Source organism: Oryza glaberrima, chromosome 4 (assembly GCF_000147395.1).
Source record: "Oryza glaberrima chromosome 4, OglaRS2, whole genome shotgun sequence".
NCBI classification, from domain to species: Eukaryota; Viridiplantae; Streptophyta; class Magnoliopsida; order Poales; family Poaceae; genus Oryza; species Oryza glaberrima.
This window is the reverse complement of record NC_068329.1, coordinates 2444842-2467198: the sequence shown is the minus strand read 5'-3', so window position 1 is coordinate 2467198 and position 22357 is coordinate 2444842. Positions and strand designations below refer to the sequence as shown.

Here is a 22357-nt window from a genome sequence, read left to right as displayed (position 1 = left end):
CAAGCACCTGAATTAGTGCAGATAGAAGACAACTGAGCAAGAAAAATTTGTTACATCATTGGTATATGTACTATACTTGTCTGACAATTATATATAATCAAGAGATTTGCCCCGGTCCAATAGAAAGTACCTCGAGGTATCGATACCTCACTGTACCCGTTTTCGATCATTGGATCTAACAATGCCCATCCTATCCAGCTAGATCCAACAATCGGAAATGATTTGGTACCGTGAGGTATTTTTTACTAGACTGGAGCAAATCTCATATGATCAAGAGATTTGCTCCAGTCTAACAAAAAGTACCCTGACGTACCGTACCTCAAGGTACTTTTTATTGGACCGGAGCCAATCTCTATAATCAATGAGCTATTAGAGCAGGTACAATAGCATACTATTAGCCAGCTATAAACATATTTTAATGAGATAAAAGATAAGAGAGAAGAGCAGCGGGCTATAAATTTTTAGCCAACTGCAGCACGGACTTTAAGACGTAATGTGTGTATGATAGGTAGGACCATATATTAATAGTAGTAAACAACTATTGTATGAATTGGCTATTAGATTAGCTATAGATGAATTGGAGCTAGTAGTGGGCTATTACTATTAACCTTGCTCTTATTGAAAGAAATTTTATGGTACTTGAGAAAGTACCTTAAGGTACTTAGCACTTGCAGGTATCAAATTTTACATAAAAAACATTTTACCTCTCGGTACCTTCGTAAGGATGATAAAAATACTATATATTATTAAAAGGTATGTATGTCTAGTTTTCACTGTGTTACAATAGGTTCTCTATAACTGGTGCTTTATGCTTGGCTATGCAAAGCTGCACGGGTTGATCACTAGGGCAACATATTTGTTGAGAACCCTTCTGGATTCATTGGGATCTACACCACCAATCAAACTAGATCAGATCGATCATCTCCTAAATTAATGCAATTGGCAAGTAAGCACATGTTTGACGCTATCACCTAATCTTGATTCCAAATTTAGTACTCTATCTGTCCCAGAATATAAGAAGTTTTAGAGTTGGACATGATTATTAAGAAAGTAGGTAGAAGTGAGTGGTGGAGGGTTATAATTAGAAGAGTAATCGAGATGGGTGCGAAAAGTGAACGGTGGAGGGCTGTGATTGGTTGGGAATAGAGTGTTGATGGAGAAGTTATATTTTTGGACAAATCCTGAGGGCTAAAAGTTGTTATATTTTGGGATGGAGGGAGTTCATAGCAAAGCTGCCTAATGAGGAGTTGGATCGAAAGATGCAAGCATGAGGCTCACATGCAGTAAAGCATATGAAACAGGTATCTTACCACTTGTGTTGTTAATTATTCCTTCATTCTTGGCTTCATGTTTGTGGCAGATATAGATATATCATAATCCTTGTACTTACTTAGCCAACCCATCATGGGAATCTGATCGCTTTACAGTCTGTACAAAGTGTTATACAAACCAGTGAAGTATTGGTTATCACTCTACACTGTATAGATAAGCCAGTTAATGAAGTAGTGGTGTTGATGACTGTGTGATCATCTAGCTCATATATATAACAGCGTTGATTATTGTCAATACTGTGCTGGCACACCGCATAAATAGGTGCTCTGCTTGTGCATCTCCTAAATCAAACTTTCAAAGGGCAATCCGTGCAGGATCGCTCGAAGGTATAGGAGGAGGAAGTGTCGATGGCTCGATGGCTGATAGACATCTGGAACGCATGGGAGATCCAGATCCTCGTTCTGCTGAGCTTCACGCTGCAGATCATCCTCCTCCTCCTCGCCGGGATCCGCCGGCACGAAACATACCCTGCACTCAGGCTCCTTCTATGGCTGGCATACCAGCTAGCCGACTCTACTGCCATATATACCCTTGGCCACCTCTCCCTCAGCGGCGCCCCACGGGGGCACCAGCTGGTCACATTCTGGGCGCCATTTCTACTTCTGCACCTTGGTGGCCCCGACAATATCACTGCCTATTCCCTTGAGGACAACAAGCTCTGGAAGCGCCATCTGCTGACTGTCATCATCCAAGTCCTCGGAGCTGCATACGTCCTCTACAACCACATTGCTGGTATCGGGCTCCTGGTTGAAGTGGCTGCCATCCTGATGTTCATCGTCGGTGTTCTCAAGTACGGTGAGCGTACTTGGGCGCTCAAATGCAGCAATTTGGGCAGCATCCGGAGTTCTGTGAAGACGGAGCCACTTGCTAGGCATTATGTTTATCCGGAGTATGATGAGGTTGATCTCTCGTCTCAAGGGTTGAAAGGGCCGCTCCATTTCCAGGAAGAACTCCTTTTGCGGCGTGCACACTCTGTCTTCCATATCTGCAAGCGTGCAACAGTCGATTCTTCTGTTGTCATTTATCCACATAGCAGCGATAAGAAAATACTCGGATATGGTTGGAAAACCATGTGGAGACTGATGGAGATGGAGCTTTCCCTATTGTATGACATTCTGTACACTAAGGCAGCCGTCATCCACACATTGCCTGGCTACTGCATCCGTGCCTTTTCCATGCTCTCCACTGTAGCCTCCCTCCTACTGTTCCATCTCAGCGGCAAAGGCCTCTACAATGCAGTTGATGTCGCCATTACTTACACCTTGATGGTTGGTGCCTTGTTCTTAGAGACGATTTCGCTGCTTGGTGCTCTGGGATCGAGCTGGACACTTGACTTTCTGTATTCAACTTGTTGGAGTTGGCTTCAGCATGTTGTTTTGTGTAGCGGAAGATGGGATCGGTTTCGCCAATTTGTTGTATCTCTTCGCCATCTTCTCATGATAGGAGAATGCAGAAGGTGGCCAGGCACAATGGGGCAATACAACCTATTGGAGATGTGTAGTCATGATACCACTAGTACTAGTCTGTGGGGAAGCCTGATGAAGATGCTGGCCTTGGAGGAGTGGTGGAACAAGCAGCAATTCTCACGGACTGTCGATATCTCTGATCATGTCAAGGAGTTGTTGTGCAACCATGTGAAGAATAGCCCAGAAAAAGTGAACACAATGGGCATGGTCAGGAAACGTTGGGGTGAAGATGCACTCGAGAAGCACAAAAACCTCGAATTCCTCCTCGGCGTTGACATCCAAGAGGGCATCCTCACGTGGCACATTGGCACTGATATTTTCCTAGGCATAAAAAAGTGGAAAGCTGGATATGGGGCAGACAATGTATTTGTGAAGGCAGTTAGGGAAATATCCAACTACATGATGTTCCTCCTCGTGAATCGCCCATACATGCTGCCAGGCCTTCCCCAGAATTGGTTGTACCAGGTAACATGTGACAGATTAGTTGAGGTATGGTATAATAAGGGCCCAACTGCAACTATGGCTGATGTAGAACATCATGACAGTAACATTGCCTGGAGTACAATATCCAATGAACATTCCACTCTGCAGGACGATGACAGCTATTCATCTAAGCTCAACACAAGAGATGAGCTTGCCAAAATCCTGTTTGTCAATCGGAGTGGTTTAAAATTCCACAGCAGCAAAAACCCCGTCTGGAATATGCGATTTTTCTCTCACATAGATTGAGCGAAATGCGGGAAGATGAAGCGTTAAAATTGCTCCTTAACGTGTGGATAGACATTTTATTCTACGCAGCCAACCGGTGTAGCAGAGAGTCCCATGCCAAGAAACTCACCAGTGGCAGTGAGCTCACGACTGTTATTTGGCTCATGGCAGAGAATCATCATAACTATTTCCGCATGCTCCACAAGGTAGGAAAATGATGAAATGTTTGTTGTAGTTTTTTTTTTAATCAATGACTATGTAATTTATTCAAGAGACTATCTGGTACAGCATTATCTTATACTAGATCTAAGCAGCTGATTGCTGGACTGCAACAATTGGTGTGTATTTCTAGTATATTTTTTACCTGGGGTGGGAAGCTATGTAAGCTTGTGAGTTGAAATTATATGCTCTGGCTGCTCCGGGCCACGCCTTGTATGTGAACGAGTTTTCTTCAGTCTCGTTCTTGTTGTGTTTTGTAGCTTTTATTTTACCTGCTTGTGTTGTTTAGTGTTTTTGTGTTTTTTTTGTGTGTTTTCTTTTTTTCTTCACATCTCCCAGCTGTCTCCCCTTATCTTCCCAGTCACTTGGCCATGTAAACTCTTGACCACCATCTGTCTATTATATACTAAAAATCCATTAAACTTTCTACAAACGCTCTTAAGTTGCCATGTGGCGTCCTAACAAATTAGAGAAAATCCTAGAAATTTTAAGAAAAAAGCAAAACATCTACCCCTTAATTTTCACTTAAATTAGTGGGTCCAATATTATACACCGTTAGATGAAATTGATCATAAAACAAACATAATACTGTGGATACCACCTCTCATCTTTCTCCCGTGCATAGGCCACTACGTACTACATGGGTATGTAATACGTACGGCTCCCTCCATTTTTTTGTTTTTTTCTTCTTTTTTCCATTTATGATATATATTTTTAAAAAATTTACAGACAAAGAATATACCATCGTATAACTCTTTATAAACACATGTAACTAAATTAGCTCTACAATCTTTGAAAATAAAATTTACACCATTATACGTTTACCCATTAAATCAATATAATGTAAGATAATTTCCACTTAAACCGGTGTACTCATTACTTTGTACTATTATTTTCAAATAATACACTATTTTAAAATAAAGTTTCCACAATTATATTGTGTACCTATCAAATAAATAATTTAAGATCCACATTAACTAATTTATACGTGCGCTCAAACAGATGGATCCATTATTTAAATCATCAGATATGTTTTAATTACTTTGGACTATTATAATCTACGATTAGTCGACTAGTCGGTGCCCTTACGACTAGTTCCGACTAGACGACTTGAAATCACCGGGTTAACCACAGTTTAACAAACTCCACTTTACAGGGTTATATGGGTATTGCAAAGTTTGAGGGATGGATGTCTAGCTTTAAAGTTCAAGGGTGCTAATGGACATTCATATAAAGTTTAGGTGGGTAAACTCTAATCAGGAAGATTGTAGTATTTTTGTTGCTTTGTTATAGCAGTATGAAATTTTGTTCAAGGCAAGCCAACAGAAATAGACCAAAATGCATACCGGCCTGACGTGAAATAGTCAAGAGAGTGCAGCTACTTCATGCTTCATTCGGCATGTGGGGCTAACTATAAACAAACTGTATGTGGATTTGGTTGAGGCCCCTCCCCACACGGCCACCCAATATCCCTCTATCAATCCCCTTCCACCTTTATTTGTTTGGAGGCGATTGGTTATATTCGAAGCTGAAAACAGAAACAATTCAAGCCTGAAAACATGAGCTCTTTTAGACACCAACAGCGAAAGTGCTCAACCTGACGGATTTGTAAAATTTCAGCACATTGTCAGGATGCGGCAGTTTGATACCAGGGCCCTGTTTAGTTCCCCAAACAAAACTTTTCTTAAGGAAAAAGTAAACAATAAAAACTCAATTAAAAATGAAAAATACTTTACTTTAATTTCAACTAGAACTGTTTCCAAAACTAAATAATATGTATGTCCACGCGAATGCACAGGCTATCTTCCTATTTATATTAACTAGGAAGATGGCCCGCGCGTATGCGCGGGCACTTATATTACAGTACCGAAGGTGGAGAGGTGGGACCTCGTAGTATTTAGTTTGTTCTAAGATCAATTTAATCTAATGGTTTATAATATTGGATCCACCGATTTAAATGAAAATCAAGTAATAGATACTTTGCTTTTTTTTCTTAGAATATGTAATATTTTCTCTAATTTATTAGAACACCACGTTACACCACGTGGCAGCTTGGGGCATTTTAAGAAATTTTAATGGACTTACCACATGTGATTAGAATATTAACCATGCAATATATATGTATTGGATATATGCTAATATTCGTTCCAGCTTTGTCCATGATTATATACATGTAGAGAGAAATTAAATATATTGCTAGCAAGCCATTAAAAATCTAATTAATAGCAAGTAATTTTGACACATATTTACCATTATTCATAGTAGCTATTACAGATTCATCTTACGATCTTGATTATGCGTTCATATTAATTATCATAGTATACTAGTATAGTATAGTACAAACTAAGGATAATCAGACTTTCATAGTTGATAGTTCACACTTGACTTAAGGTCTTAAAGTTAAATCATTTACCTGCCCTAGTTATAGTAAGTCCATCTTTTCTCTCCTCTCTCCCGTGACTAGATCTTAGATGGCTGGTTAGGGTTAGATGAGAGGTATAGGACTTCCTGGGTTGGGCTAGGCTAAAGGTCTGCCACTGAAGTGTAAAGCCCAACACATATTATTAGCCCTAATAGATTAGTCATCCACGACTAATTTGATCGACTAATCATGACTAGTCGGACCATAAGATTTCTGGTCGAACTAATCGCTTCAAAGTTCCTGATCGAGGTCAGGGTAGCGATAAGGACGACTAGTCACGATTAGTCGCGACTAATCATAGAGGAATTGAAAACACTGGGTTAACCCCAAGTTGTTGTGTGTTTGCACCATTGATCGATTTGTGAGATCTTCTTGTTAATTCTTTAATTACCTCCTTGTCCATCAGAGTGGTAGGTATGACGCTGCATGAACGAATCAAGAAATGCCAGTTTAAACGGGGCTGGATTATATTGAGATGGGCCGGTCAACAGCGACAGGAAGAATAAAGGTCGACGGAGCCAATGATGTGGCCGCCGCCGTGCACGGCCTCGACGACCTCGCTCCCCCATGAGACCCAGGCTGCCTCCTCCGTACACCAAATCCACCTTCTTCGCCACCTACCATGGCGTGTTCGATCATCATCCACGCATGCAATTAATCAACTAGCGCCGAACCCTGGGGCAAGCGGAGGAGCGGCAGTGGTGGCGTGAGTGGGCGAGAGCAAGCACAGAGCTGCACGACGGTGACTTGGGCAGCGTGCGTGATTCGCCACACCGTGCTGCAGCGCCAAAGAGGACGAAGACGGCGAGGTCCCTGGCCGCCCCTTCCGCTTGAGATGCGGTGGAGGTGGAGAAAAATAGGAGGAAGATGGAGGCGTCGTGGAAGGCTTCACCTTGAGCCGCTGACCAGCGGAGCTGCCACAGCCTTTCCGCCGCCTAGCAGCGCTGTCGCTGCTGCCCACCCGCCGCCGACAAGCGGCGCTGCCGTAGCCTTTTCGCCGTCGCCGTGCAGGAGCTTCACCTCAAGGCAGTGGCGAAGCCAGAATTTGATGGGGGTGTTGGCCACGAGATGTAAAAAACTCACCAGCGTCTCGCGGTAGACAATGGTGTGGATCTTGATGGCTCAGTTCATGCTGAGTGGCAGATTAGCCTCACCTCACCTCTTGTTCGCTCTAATATGCGTAGTCGCCAAAAGAATCATTTTTTAAAATTAGGCAACTAAATAGCACCAAATTTAGTGAATACATGAATATCAAGACATCATTTCTATTCATCCATTTTAGTTTTGGAGACTTGCAACCACATCGCTTAGTTATATTAACTCAGGTAATCACGTAAAGCTAAAATCTATTGGTCAGTTATGTATAGGCTCAACTTGCAACTAACTAATGAGTTAATTGTATGGATTAGATGCCTAATCACTCGGGGGGTTTGCAGTGCATAGGGATGGGTGCCAGGCCCACCCCGGCACCCCCGGTGGCTTCGCCACTGCCTCAAGGTGGTGTGCGGCGTGCGTGGACACGGGCGTCCGTGTCAAGGCGGTCAATTCCGGCCGCTGCAGGAGTCACTTTGACGAGGAGGGCCACGCCATCGCTCCAGCGTCGCCGCGTCGCTAGCCGTCAGACCTCCTCCTCTACCGCAGTACCACCTCCCCGCGGCGACCTCCTCCCCACTCATCGGCCAACCTGACCATAGAGGAGAAAAGTGAGAGAGAGAAAGAGGAGGAGGAGAAGGAAGGGAGAGAAGGAGAAACATTTAGGGCGATGATGTGGTATTATGATATGTGGGGTCTACTTGGATCTCATGCTGACTCAGCCGATATCTGGGGTCAAAATTACCGAAGGAGCTAAAGTAAACGGCTTTATAAATTATCATATATTTCGTTTTATAGTTAGGGGACGATGTGTAACTCAATGACAACTTGAGAGACCTTCGGTGTACTTTTTTCTTGTTCGGAGTCACCCTGGACCAGCCCGGCCCGGCCCGCAATCCCCCGGCCATCGCCTTGCCGTCGCCTTCCTCCTCGCCTTCACCGCTTTACTCTCCCCACCCTGATGCCGCTGGCGCCAGCTCCCCCACAATGAGGCAGCGTCATGGCCTCTTGGGCACCGGATCTGCCCGAGGACGAAGGTCATCCGTGCCACATCCCACGGCGACCCGGGACAGATGGAGGCGCCGAGGCAGTGAGCTCCGGGGAGATGGGAGGGTGGCCGAGCGCCGCGTCGGAGGCGGAGGGTGGAGGTGAGATGAAGGAGAAGCAGATCTGGTGGCTGGGATTCCGGGGCCAACGACGCACATGACGAGGACTTCAAGCCGAGCGGCGGCGGGCGAATCTAGCGGCAGTGCATCTCGGCTGTTGTCCGCGCGAGATTGAGCTCAATTCACTCAAGGTGAGGAAGCTATTGGAGGAGAAGTGCATCTTATGTAATCTCTTTACCTACATGAAATTCTTCGTTCTAGGTACATGCATGACTCGTGCTCAATTCATCAATCGTGATTCAAGGGTATTCAGTGAATAGATTCAGTATGTTTCTACATTTTCCTTATGATCAGGTATTCAGATCGCGGGAGAGACAATTTGTCATCTCCAGGCTATGAAGTAATCTAGCAAACAACTGCATCCTTACAATATGCTGAAATTTGTCTTTTACAACTCACTTTCGATCAGGTTGATTACTTTCGCTGTTGGTGTCTAAAAGAGCTGATGTTTTCAGGCTTGAATCGTTTCTGTTTTCAGCTTGGAATATACCCAATCCCCCTCCAAACAAATAAAGGTGGAAGGGGATTGATAGAGGGATATTGGGTGTGGGGAGGGGCCTCAACCAAATCCATATAGTGTTTGTTTATAATTAGCCCCACATGCTGAATAAAGCATGAAGTAGCTGCTCCCACTTGACTATTTCACTTCAGGCCGGTATGCATTTTGGCCTGTCTCTGTTGGCTTTCCTTGAACAAATTTTCATACAGCTACAACAAGCCTACAAAAATACTACAAACTTCCTGATTAGAGTTTACCCTCCTAAACTTTGGATGAAAGTCCAGTAGCACCATTGAACTTTAAAGCTGGACATCCATCTCCCGAACTTTGCAATACCGTTCATATAGCCCCATATGGTGGAGTTTGTTAAACTGTGCTTAACCCAAAATGGTGTGTGCTTGTACTAGTTGGTTATTTAATTTATTTTCTTAGGAATGATGTTCTTGCACTCCATAATAGTCATAATCACCATTGCATGGTTGACCACAGTTTCCCTGTATCCTAACAGACATTCTAGAAACGGGCCAATTCTTTTGACAGTTACTCTTAATGGTGAGCAACTGTTTTCAAGGAAACTAACTATAAAATGGAATCCTGTGTGGAGCGGCTAATTGTGAAACTAGTGAATCAGTCTGCAGTTCTGCTTTTAGAGGAATAATCTGTTTGTAGTACCACCTATTTATAATAGTCTGTATGTTCTACTCAAGCAAGCAAGCTATCTAGTTGCCAGATTAACTAAAGAACTAAACACTAGTCAATCAGTTGGGTCTACAAACATATCACGTACAAGCTCACAGTTTTGTACCAAACTCTAGTCATCTTGCTGTGAGCCTGTGAGATGATTGATCGCTCTCCTAAGTAACAAATTTTTCGTATCGATCAGCTAGGCTGCCGGTATGTGTGTCCTCAGTCGTTAACTCTAACTTAATATGTCAAACAGTGAATGCGTGCTACACCATGAAACCCCATTTCAGTGCAGTAGAAGTTAACAATATTGTCATGGCTGCAGGCTGGCTGAACCAGACATCCCTGTTCGTCAATGACTGGGCGATCCGCATCGTGGTGCTCTGCAGCTTCACCTCCCATCTCATCCTCGCACTGTTCGCCAGAATCCGTCGGCGTCAAGCCACCGGCGTGCGGGCGCTCATCCTATGGCTGGCATACCAGATTGGTGGCTGGGCTGGGACGTATGCTCTCGGCAGCATGTCGCTCAGCCGCACAACCCAGCAGCAGCAACAGCAGCTGGCGCTCTGGGCGCAGTTCCTGCTCCTGCATCTTGCTGGCCCTGACAACATCACGGCTTACTCCCTCGAGGACACTGTTCTCGCCAGGAGACAGGTGCTCACCGTCGCGGTACAGATCGTCGGAGCAGCCTATGTCCTTTACAAGCAGATATATAGCAGCACTGCCGGTGCGGGCAGTGCTGGCAACGCCTTGATATGTGTCTCTGTCGTCTTGTTCATTGTCGGCGTTGCCAAGTACGTGGAGAGGGCCCTGGCTATGAGGCAGGCTGACTTGGGAAACATGAGGAGCTCAAGCAAGAAGAGCAAGCTAGAAAGAAGAAGATTCTTCAGTGATGTTAGGGAGTTGGGTAACGAGCATGCCTTGCTGGTTGCCCACGACCTTCTCTATATCACCAAGGGCGCCTTCGTTGATCATTTGGACGACGGGCATCCTCTTGATCGTGAAGCTGTTAGATCAGGAATATTTCGTCATGGATGGAGGGAGATGCTCAAGGTGGTCGACATGGAGCTATCACTCATGTACGATATCCTCTACACCAAGGCAGCTGTCGTGCACACATGGTTTGGCTATGGCATCCGTGCCTTGTCACCGGTTATCAGTGTCACCATGTTGCTGCTATTTTGGCTCCATGGTAAAGATGAGCAGAGGAGAGCTGACGTTTTCATCACGTACATCTTGATGGCCAGCACTGTCTTCCTCGATATCAGATGGCTTCTCAGAGCAGTGGTGTCGACATGGACCTATGTGTTCCTGATCGATAGGCCATGTTGCTGGCTTCATCATAGATTACCAGCGAGATGGCGCGTGCTCCGTCGTTTTGTCCTTTCTCTGGATCCATGCCGGCTTCTTGTGAAGGAGCCAACTTGGTACAGGATGTGGTCAGGCACCATTAGGCAGTACAACTTGTTGCACGAGTGTACTCATGACACGACCAGCATGTTCAGCTCGCTGGTGAAGAAGGTTGCATCGGACAACCACTGGATGGAGTACGAATACCACTACTCCAGGGGCATTCATATATCAGAAGTTATCAAGGAGAAGTTGTTTGACTGTATTTGGAAATATATGAAGATAGCATACCCAGCTGTACCTGAAAAGGAGGGCAAAATGAAAGGGGCATCTTGCTCGGCTAGTGTTGAAGGAGTTCGGGAATTAGAAGAAGCTCTGGATTTTCTTCCTGAATTTCAAGAGTCCATTCTTATCTTACACATCGCCATGGATTTCTTCTACCTGTGCGCTGAATCTGATCAAAATGCTGCATCATCCAAACAGCTGATGAAGACGATCAAGACATTGTCAGACTACATGGTGTTCCTTGTTGCGGTCCGCCCAGGCATGTTACCAGGCCTCAAGCTCCGCAACCTTTACGAAGCTACCCGGTTTGCTCTAGAGAAAATATGGAGCGAGAAAAGATCTTCCTGGAACAGCACGAGATCAACAAGAGAGAAGTGCCTTGCCGACATCCTGCGTACCATGGAGGAAGAGAAGGGTGAAACAGTAGTGAAGAATCTCAACAACTGGAGACGAGGCTATAGGACCAGGAACTGGAAGCCAGACTTTATAAGCAAGCTCTACGACTCGAGTATTATTCTGTCAGATGGAATTAAATTAGCCGAGCTTATGCTGAGATGGCTACGCACTGGTTACAGGGACTTCAGAATTCCGCACACCAAATCGGAGAAAAGATTTAAGAAGATGTTTCCAGAATTGATGAAAATCATGCAATACAAGATGTACAACTACCCTACTGATGACAAAATGAGAAAGCTGCTGGAATGCATCTTTGCTGAGTGGGTGCGTCTCCTGATTAACGCGTCCGTCAAATGTACGAGAGATTCCCATGCCAAGCAGCTCAGCCGTGGTGGTGAGCTCACTTCCGTCATTTGGATCCTGGTTGAGCACGCTGGCATATTTCGCGTCGATCGTGGCAGGTTTGTGCCTAGTACCGCATTGAGGGAGAGAGATAGTATTATCCTTACTGATTTACAGCATATATTATCCCAGTTTCTGTTAATTTGATCCCCTTTTGGGGACTTCTGTCATCCATGCGTACATTTATCACTCAATTTGTATGAGTTCACAGGATATTCAGTTATTACCAGTCTTTATCTGTGCAACTCGATCTGTACTAGTTTGGAGTGTTCTCCTCAATAGGTTTGTGCAACTCAATATATTCTGTAAAGTCTCCACCTGTGCAACTCACTTTGTAGGAGTTGTTAATTTGAAGGGTGTTTCCAATTAATATAGCTATGTATGAGGAATCTATCATGGCGTTTATAATCTAATGGGTTCTCAATTCAGTTTTTCTTTTTCACAGTACACCAAAACTTTATGGACCATCCATTAAACATTGATACAATGGTTACTTTTCTTACCTCTTGGATGGTAAGGTGTCATTTACTAGCATTTAAATCCTATTACTGTTTTTATTTCAAATTGCATATTGTTCTAGCTTTGTCATAAGTTAAACATTTGTATCTTTAACCATTAATTTCTAAAATTGATATAGTTTAGCATCCAAAGGTTTATGTTTTTAGATTCACCATGATAAATACTGAAACATTCTAGTACTATCTATTGCTATGCTGAAATAAGGAAAAAGGCAAATCTAACAGTAAAATTCCAATTTCGAATCAAAATTGAATGATCTTACTTTTCTTGCTCAGTTTGTAATCAAATATTTTTAAATAATTTTGGAACTTGAATTGTATTTATTTGTTCACATATAACGATCTATCACAAAACTACTACTTAAGGATCTATATCACAAAACTACAGATTTAAGGCATCGTATTACAAAATTATAAATTTAACAATGATTTTTATCACAAAACTACAGCTTTTGGAACTTTAGAAAGCTATATAGATCTAAACTCTACAATCTGTGCTTCTTTAATAGCTTCATCACCAAATCTGTAGTTATATGATATAATACATTAAATATGTAAGTTTTACAATAAATTTGATGCTGAATTTATAGTTTTGTGATACACATCCTTTGTGATGATTTGGTATCTATAGTTTTGTAAAATTTACTTAATAGAATAGTTGTTTCACGTTCAAAAGCTCTTTTGAATTTACTTCAAATATCATCGAACTATTTTAAAAAAATTCAATGTATAAGATCCATGACATTACAACTTCTCCAGTTTTTAAATGGCGTGATCTAATTAACTAAACTAACGTGATGGTCTGTCATTTGATGTGTGTACCGCAGACTGCAGGGGTGATGGGAGGGAGTCAGTGTTGCTTTGTTCTGCTATCATATGGCAGATCCCTCAATTAGCATCTAGAAGCCCTCCTAATTAATCAGCAAGCTAAATCAGATCGACCATCCCACTACAAAACCAGCAGCAAGGTTTGGAACTATACTTAATTAACTACCTAATCACCTGGTCCCAAAATTTAGAATAACCAAAGATCTGCCTAATGACGAGTTTGGCCAGAAAATTCAAGCATGTGACGTCACATGCATGACTAGCACGTCACTATCAAAACTTGTTTTGCTACCTTCTGTTTGAAAGTGGACATGAAGCTCCTACTGCTTGTTTGTTAGTATACAGTGAACCTAGCTCGCTCCTTAGCTCCAACAAGTGTACTGTCAGTGCTACTTAGCTTGCTCTCTATGCTCGAGCTGTGTGACTAGCTCTCGCTTTTTGTTTTAAAGTATCACAGGTAATTTGCAGCTATCTTCCTTGATCTAACTCACATTGATTAGTTTAAAATTGAGTTCGAGATTTTCAGTCTTGCAGGATTACGCGGGGAGACTTCGAGCGCAACAATGGCGCGAGGGCCCTTGGACCTGTGGAATGCATGGGCATCGCAGATTCTGGTGCTCCACAGCCTCACGCTGCAGGTCGTGCTCCTCGTCTTTGCTGGGATCCGCCGGCGTGAGGCCCCCGCCGTGCTGAAGTTTCTCCTCTGGCTGTCGTACCTGCTGGCTGACTCCACCGCGATATACGCCCTCGGCCACCTCTCCATCGGCAGTGCAGCCCGCGAGCACAAGCTGGTGGCCTTTTGGGCGCCATTTCTGCTGCTTCACCTTGGTGGCCCGGACAACATCACCGCCTATGCCCTTCAGGACAATGAGCTCTGGTTGCGTCACCTGCAGATTCTCGTCGTTCAGGTCCTCGGAGCCGGGTATGTCCTCTACAAGCATATCATCATCCGCAGCGAGAGGACCGTCCTCCTGCTGGCAACCATCTTGATGTTCATTGTCGGCCTTGTCAAGTACAGTGAGAGGACATGGGCGCTTAGGTGCAGCAACTTCGGTAGCATCCGGAACTCTCTTAAGGAGTTACCTGGTTATCAACTCCGTTGGTACAAAGGGTACCTACAAAGTGAGGATTATCAAAATTTCAGTGATGAATTCCTTTTGCAGCGAGCTCACTCCTTGTTCCACATATGCAAGCGTGGGATAGTAGACTCGGTGATCGATGTTGATGCAGATAAAGATGACACCGGAACTACAAAGGTAATCAGGAAGCTCAGGAAGGAGCCCATACTGTGGAAGGTGATGGAGCTTGAGCTGTCCCTGATGTATGACATCCTCTACACCAAGGCAGCCGTGATCCACACCTCGATTGGCTACACCATTCGAACCTTGTCGCCGATCGCCATCGCCACTTCCTTCCTGCTATTCCATTTCAGTGGCAGCAAAGACAACCATAGGGGAGTGGACATCATCGTCACTTATGTCTTGTTGGGTGGTGCCCTTGTGATGGAGACAACATCCCTTCTAAGCGCACTAGGTTCGAGCTGGGCGCTCGACTTCCTGTGTGCCATGCGATGGAGTTGGCTTCGGCATGCGGCCCTTTGCACTGGAAGGTGGCATCGGCTTCGCAGGATGGTTCTATCTCTTCGCAGGCTTATCACTACCATGACGGCAGGCTACTTGAACAGATCAAGGGGGTGGTCAGGCACCATAGGGCAGCTCAACTTGCTTAGCTTCCGTGCTGCTCAGATCAATGCAACAGATCGCTGCCTTGGGAAGCTAGCCATGATGCTGGGGATCGACGAGTGGTGGGACAGCACATGTTACTCTTGGATTGAGGAAATCCCAATGGAGGTGAAGGAGGGTGCGGTTGATATGGTCTCCAGGAATGATCTCAACACCATGGGCTTGCTCAGGCATAGGTGGGGAGAGGTGGCACTAGATAAGAAGCATCCTGGGCTGTTAGAAGAACTACAGGGATGGCGCCATGGTGTCGACTTCCACGAGAGCATCATTACATGGCACATCGCAACTGACCTCATCCTCGCCGAGAGAGAAAACAAACAGCCTATGGATGAGATGGAAAAAACAGGAGGCAGCGACAGAGCCCAACGCGTACGCTCGATCAGGGCGCTGTCCAACTACATGATGTTCCTCCTTGTCACTCGCCCTGACATGCTTCCTGGCCTTCCTCAGAACTGGTTGTACCAGCGGACTTGTGATAACCTCGATGAAATATTCAGAGAGCATCGTGGGCACCTCATGTCTTCCAAAGGCAAGGTTAATAGCAGGATCTTCACTGCGCTCAGTGCGCTGCTCCGAGGCCATAATAAAATCAGGCCATTTGGGCTCAAGCAGACGAATGAATTTGCCAAAATCCTACTGATGGCACTCAAGCATATGTCTGGCAAATTTGACCCTTTGGTTCCTCGCCTCACATTTGCTCATCAGATTTCTCAAATAGTGTTAAATTGGAAGGAAGCAGAGCCAGAGGATGTACTCTTTGATTTGTGGACGGATTTTCTTATCTACGCAGCCAACCGATGCAACAGGGAGTCCCATGCCAAGAAGCTCAATTCTGGCGGTGAGTTTATGACTCTCGTGTGGCTGATGGTAGAACACATACATAAAACAAAACCAAAAAAATGAGGCGTAGTCCAGCCTATTTATGTATTTATCTATGTATGCGATAATTATGCATTTTGAGGAAATTTTCATATACATCTTCAAAAATTTTAATTATTGTTTTAGAAAACACAGTACAAACATGCACGTGCTCAACGCATGCATCCCACCCTTATAAAGATACGCACGCATACTCTACCTCTTTAAGCAGCTATGAAAAACTAAACCAACAATCTTGAAATTGAGTCATCATTGGTGTCTTGACACCCTAGGATATCTTGAAACGTTGTCTGTCACTTAAAAAATAATTAGCGGTAAAAGAAATTAAGTACTCGTGTGAAGTGTAGTACTTAAATCTGGATGAATTGATTCCACCAAAAAAAACCTAACCAAACCTAACCAGTCGAGCTACGTTCACCTCGCACAATTAAACCAATATTGTTGTTAAGGATTACCACATATGTCAAAATGACGCCAAGAATATCAAACTGTGTCAACGTTTATCATTTTGAACACATGAACAAAAAAACAATGTCCCAATTTCAATATGCGAGCAAATTTGAAGGATGTAAAATACTCTCTTTCCACCAAAACTATAGTTTCATCCAGCTCTCTTGCATTAATAAACAAACAGTAAATCCTATACATATCAAATTAAATGCCGAGACCATGTATTTTTGCCAGCAGCTCAATACATCAACACAATAATTAAACAGGAAGGAGTTAGGATGCGTTCGGAACACCCCTTCCCCAACTTCTATTCCTTCATTTTTTTCACACACACGCTCCGAACAGTAAGTTATTTGTAATTTTTTTCTTGTATCAAAGTTGTTTTAAAAAAATCATATTAATCCAATTTTTTTTATAATTCTTAATTAATCAGACTCTATTGAGTCACCCCATTTTTCGTGAGGGAAGTATAACTCCTTAAGCTACTCTGCTCGACCCGTTGGGTATTAATTAAGAACTAGTTAGATGCCCGTGCGTTGCAACGGGTAAAAGTTATAAACCAATTTAAAAGCATACAGTAAGATAATGTTAAATAATTATTAAGTGTAATTCCTTTATAATAAAAACTTTAATATAGCACGAATAATAATTACACCACATGTTTATAGTTTTCATATGGTAGTAATACAAATCTACAAACAACGAAAGTTGGTGAATAAAATAGCATGTGAGTTGTATCAGAAAATAAAAACATTTTGAAGCTAATAAAGTTCACGGGTTCACGAACAACATTCGGGTGAAAATACTTGCAGTTTTGAATTTGATAATCTGATCGAAAAAATAGTTAACACCAAAATCCTTTCCCAAAACCATGAGCTAGACGATTACTCTTGCTAACTCCAACTATACAATACACCATTTTCTGGAACTAAATATTGACACTACCATCCTTTCACAAATTAATAAAAACTCTACATATTGACACTACCATCCTTTCACAAAATAATAAAAACTATACATAAAACATGAGGTTGATTGCTTTTCATAATTCCATCTATACTATACACCATTTTCTGGAACTCAATGCTCATTCATTTACTTCTTCCGGATGCTTCTCACTGGTCAATATGAAATATGTTATACTTGACCAATATCGTCTGAATATCGAGCACCTTGTCTTCATCAGCTTTATTGAGATGGTTAAGCTAGCAGTCAGCAGTGAATTCTCAGATAAAACAACAATTAAGAGCTAAACACCAATAGAAAATCAGAAAGTTCTATACTACTTCATACTTCAGAATGAATTAAAAAAAACTTCAAATTTTCAACCAGCAAGCTTAATGCTGACTTGAATGACAATAAAGGATATCATCTTTAAAAGTTTTGTTGTTATGAAAACAGGGAAATGAATTTCTAGATTAACTTGCAGTACAATCACATCCAAATTCATTAAATAACATCCGCAAGAGTAGTTGGCCTGAATTTAAGATTAAATTAAAATACAGTTAAAACTTAGGACAAATATGAGTGGCACAAATATGAAAAAGAGCTCGAGTTGATCACGTAATTTTACCTTTCTATTTGCCTATAGGACCACAATTCACAAAGATTCATACATGCAAAAGTGGCTATGAAAGAGGCCATGCTAGCTAGGTAAATCCTACTCGTAAATGTTAATTTGCAAACACTGAATACCTTGTTTCATCTCCAAGGGAATATCAATGCCACACATTCATATGCATTTTGCAGTAAAAAAGGATCTAAAATTCAAAGGCAATGCACCGACACCAACAAAGAATGTTTAAATAAATAGATAAAAGAACGAAGTGTTTATAGTAGCACCTTTGCAGCATAAGGATCACATTCACATACATTGGGTTTTGCATAGCAAGCATAGAGTGCATGCACCCAGAAAGAAATATTGAGGGGAACATGAAGAGACTTCCTTGAGGTATAGATATTGTCCATAGCTGGTGCCTGGAGGACGAGAGGAACTACCAATCTGCAAGGCAAACATATTGGTAAAAAGATAATTTTCCATCAGATATATGATTCTCTAATTTTGATTCAAGCAAATGGATTCTCTAACAATGGACATAAAATTGAATTTGTGTATCACATATGGTTCCCTGAAGATACATAGAATATTTTCTTGAATAAACAACAGATGGCTATATGGGATAATTTTCTCTATACAAAATAGTTTTTGACCTCTAGGCTCTAATATTACCAATACGTAAAGTATTTTAAAGCACCAAAATAACTGTAAGAGAAATCGCATGTGCATGTGCAGACCTATTTGTGCACATGAACAAACACCACCTAAAAAGAATCAACAAGTAGCCGACAATTTTATAATTCCTCCATCCCAAAATATTTGACGCCGTTGACTTTTTTAAAAATGTTTGACAGTTCGTCTTATTAAAAAAATTTAGTAATTATTAATTTTTTTCCTATCATTTGATTTATTGTTAAATATGCTTTTATGTATACATATAGTTTTACACATTTCATAAAAGTTTTTGAATAAGACGAACGGTCAAACATGTTTAAAAAAGTTAATGGCGTCAAACATTTAGGAAAGGAGGGAGTAATAAACATGAATAGCAAGTCGATCATAAAGTTGAGTGATTCTTTATCTTGGTTATAATCTGAAATTCCGAACTGTGATCTTCTCCCAAACAATATGCTTACGTGTTCACTTTCATTTGGTGGCACTATACTGCTGCAGCAGTTCAGCAAAAATAGGAAGCCTTGGCAAATAGCAATTTCAGAATCACTGCATTATAGCCAATAGCAGTCATCTGATCATGCACACGACACATGACTGGATATTTGCACATATGGTTTATATTGTGATCATGGATTATTTAATTAAAGTAATCAGAAAACAATGGTTTCAAACACATGACTGGAAATTGACTGCAACTTAAGCCCAGTTTTTGCACCAATTAAGCACTGCATCCAGCTCAGGACCAGACAGGACACAATTTACCCAATAAAACTCAAATAATGATATGACACAACCAAATGACATGAAAAAATGGAAGAATATTTGACTCATAAAACTCAAATAATGCTGGCGCCTCGTAAGATAAAAATATCGTAACTCTAATCAAGTCCCATGTCACTTTTTTATCTGTGTACAAGTTACTCATTTCACTTTATCTATTTGAGATCAGTCACAGATCAAGCATAAAAAAATACTTACTTTGCTGGATTCAAGGGCCATTGGAGCATTTCCTAAAACAAGATATGTGTAAGTGCAACTCGATCTGTCAATTAACCTAACATAAAGAACTGAAAAGGTTACTTGGAATTTTTAAAGAACATAAGCAAGAAATTCGAAGCCTAATTATAACATTATATATAAGGCAGATCTTGCTCTAAAACATAACAAATATCAGAACATTGCAGCTTGCAACTATCTGTAGCCAAATCCCTGTAACGTAAAACTAAATAGCAGTCTAGGAGTGTTTCTTGCAACCACCTGAGCTGAAGTCATCATAAGTGAGCATAATCAAGAGATTAGAGGGTTGGATAAGGACCAATGTCTAACACAAATCAGTGGTGCCGCACTGCCGCCACCAAACCCAATCTGCTGAACATTAGAGGGAATCACCAATAAAAAAGTTCAGGAGCAAGAATTGGAATCGAATTACCAGCCTGATCCATTGTATGAACCACGATATGTTATGATGTTGTTACTGCTGCAGCAAAGCAAGATTATAAGGAGTGCGAGACACGTCGGCCTCGGGCGCTCCGGAGACCAGTGACGGCCTGAATGGTTTGTGGAGCACCATCGTCGGTGAGTCGCGGGTGAGGGAGAGCCGACGGCGGGGCAGATGCCACTGGTGGTCGCAGGGAGGCAGAGAGGCCGACGGCGCTCCGCTGTTTTTGTGGATCAGGATTCAGGAGCAGATGGGGACCGCGATAATAGGGAGGATATACGCAGGGCAACCGTCAGTGGTGGAGAAGCAGCAGCGGACGACGTTGTCTCGACTCGGGATCAGCAGCGCCCGCGCCCACGCCCGTGCCGACGCCTGCAACGACGACGATGCATGGTGCTTGAGGCGGTGGATTGAACGGCGCGGTGTCAATCTGGCTGCGGAGGGGGCGAGGAGGCGATGCCGTCTCGACTGGGGAGGGAGGCGGTGTGGTGGATGCAGGCGAGCAGGGGCGACGGGGTGGCTGCGATGATGGGGAGGCGGTGCGGCATGGAGGAGAAAGGGATGGGAGTGCCGGGGAGGACGGCAGCGATGGTGGGGAAGGAGGAAAGAGGGAGAGAACGGATCGGGGATGCGGGCGGTTGAGGGGGTTGCGGCGGCGTGGATCGGGGGGTTGAGGGTAGGGGAGAGGAGAGAGCGATCGAGATTCGAGGGAGACGCGTGCGCTGGATGCGTAGGAAGAGAAAGGCGATCTGAGCCGTTCGATTAGGCGATCCGACGTTCTATATTTCGCGTGTCACCGTCATCACTATGGAACTTTTAAGTAGTAGAGATAATTATTGTTTCTCTTACTGGAAGTATAATAATATTATAATATAACCAGTGGTATTAAGGGTAAATCAGTAATTTACTAATACAATGATTTTTTTTAATAATGGAATGAAACATTCTAGCCTTTTCTCAAGAGCTACAGCCAATTATTACAAAGTTCACACAAAAGCAAACTCACACGGTGAGTATGTAGCTAAAGTAACAGAACCAAAAGTAAAAGCAAACTAATAAAAACCAAGCAAGGTAAAGATCACACAACTACTGAATTCTATTGGTGAATCTCCACCCGAAGTTGGGAAAGATCTGCATGATCGTCGACTCAAGTTTATGACACGCATCTTTTATTAGCTTGATATGATTATCATGCCTTTGTAGTTGACCCCATTCCGGGAGGCAATATGTTGCCCTGAAAAGAACCTGCAAATAAGATTTTGAAAGTGATATATCAAAAACCATTTCATTTCTACTAAGTTAGAGAGCCCAACATACAATGGAAGCTCTAACAAGAATAAGTTCCATAATCTTTTTATTAACACCCATAAGCCAATTTATAAACATATGAGATATACTATGTGGAGAGTATAATCCAAACGTGAATTGTATAGATCTCCAAAGAAATCTGGCAAAATGGCAATCCAGGAAAAGATGGTAAATCGATTCATTTTTCATTAAAAAACAACATCTCAAACTACCATTCCAATTCCTCCTAGCCAAATGGTCTTTTGTTAAAACAATCCCCCCTAAGGAGATACCACATAAAAATCTTAATCTTAATACAGTGACTAGAGGTAACTTTGTCGTTTATGTTTTTTTCCCGGCTAGATCGATATGTGATCATCCATGGTGTTCATATCGCTTATATTCCATCGGAAAAGAAAAAAGGGAAATAAATGTTTAGTCACAGCTAAATGATGATTATATCTCTCTGCACCTTTTTTTTACAATAATGCCCCTCCACATTTCTACTACCGCTAACTAGGATGCTGGTATAAACATATCTAAACCTTCCTATCAAATAAGAGCAACGGTTCAGATTGCTTTCTACTGCAAATAGAGAGTATTGGAGCATCACTCGTATTTTAGAGGTGGAAGTTGTGCAACTTATACCTTTTAAAGGAAGCTAGCGAGGCTAACCACTAGAGGAAAACAAATAGAAAATCTAGCATGTTTGTGTCATGCGATGAAAAACTTAGGTGGTGTTTGGATCAGGGACTAAATTTTAGTCCCTGTCACATTGGACGCTTGAATACTAATCAGAAATATTAAACATAGACTGATAATAAAACTAATTGCATAAATGAGAGCTAATTCGCGAGACAAATTTTTTAAGCCTAACTAATTCATAATTAGTACATGTTTACTATAGCATCACATAGTCTAATCATGGATTAATTCTCACGAATTAGTCCAGGGTTATGTA

General features: G+C 42.4%; 2 protein-coding genes and 1 long non-coding RNA gene across 3 annotated transcripts; 2 read left to right on the top strand and 1 right to left on the bottom strand.

Annotated features, from left to right (window-relative positions):
- The first annotated feature begins 1637 nt into the window (after window positions 1–1637).
- LOC127772027 (uncharacterized) lies at window positions 1638–3675 on the top strand. Its single transcript, XM_052297996.1, has one exon. It carries the CDS (start codon window positions 1680–1682, stop codon window positions 3525–3527), a length of 1848 nt encoding a protein of 615 aa, XP_052153956.1. The 5' UTR covers window positions 1638–1679; the 3' UTR covers window positions 3528–3675.
- Window positions 3676–9903: 6228 nt separating this feature from the next.
- Window positions 9904–16102, top strand: LOC127770181 (uncharacterized). Its single transcript, XM_052295847.1, has 2 exons — window positions 9904–12080; window positions 13894–16102. Exons 1-2 carry the CDS (start codon window positions 9904–9906, stop codon window positions 16010–16012), a joined length of 4296 nt encoding a protein of 1431 aa, XP_052151807.1. The 3' UTR covers window positions 16013–16102.
- A 1138-nt stretch (window positions 16103–17240) lies between these two features.
- LOC127769283 (uncharacterized) lies at window positions 17241–19727 on the bottom strand. Its single transcript, XR_008016752.1, has 3 exons — window positions 19650–19727; window positions 18281–18440; window positions 17241–17624 (listed from the first exon to the last, which is right to left on the bottom strand). It is a non-coding gene; the product is annotated as an uncharacterized LOC127769283 (long non-coding RNA).
- Between the last annotated feature and the right edge of the window lie 2630 nt (window positions 19728–22357).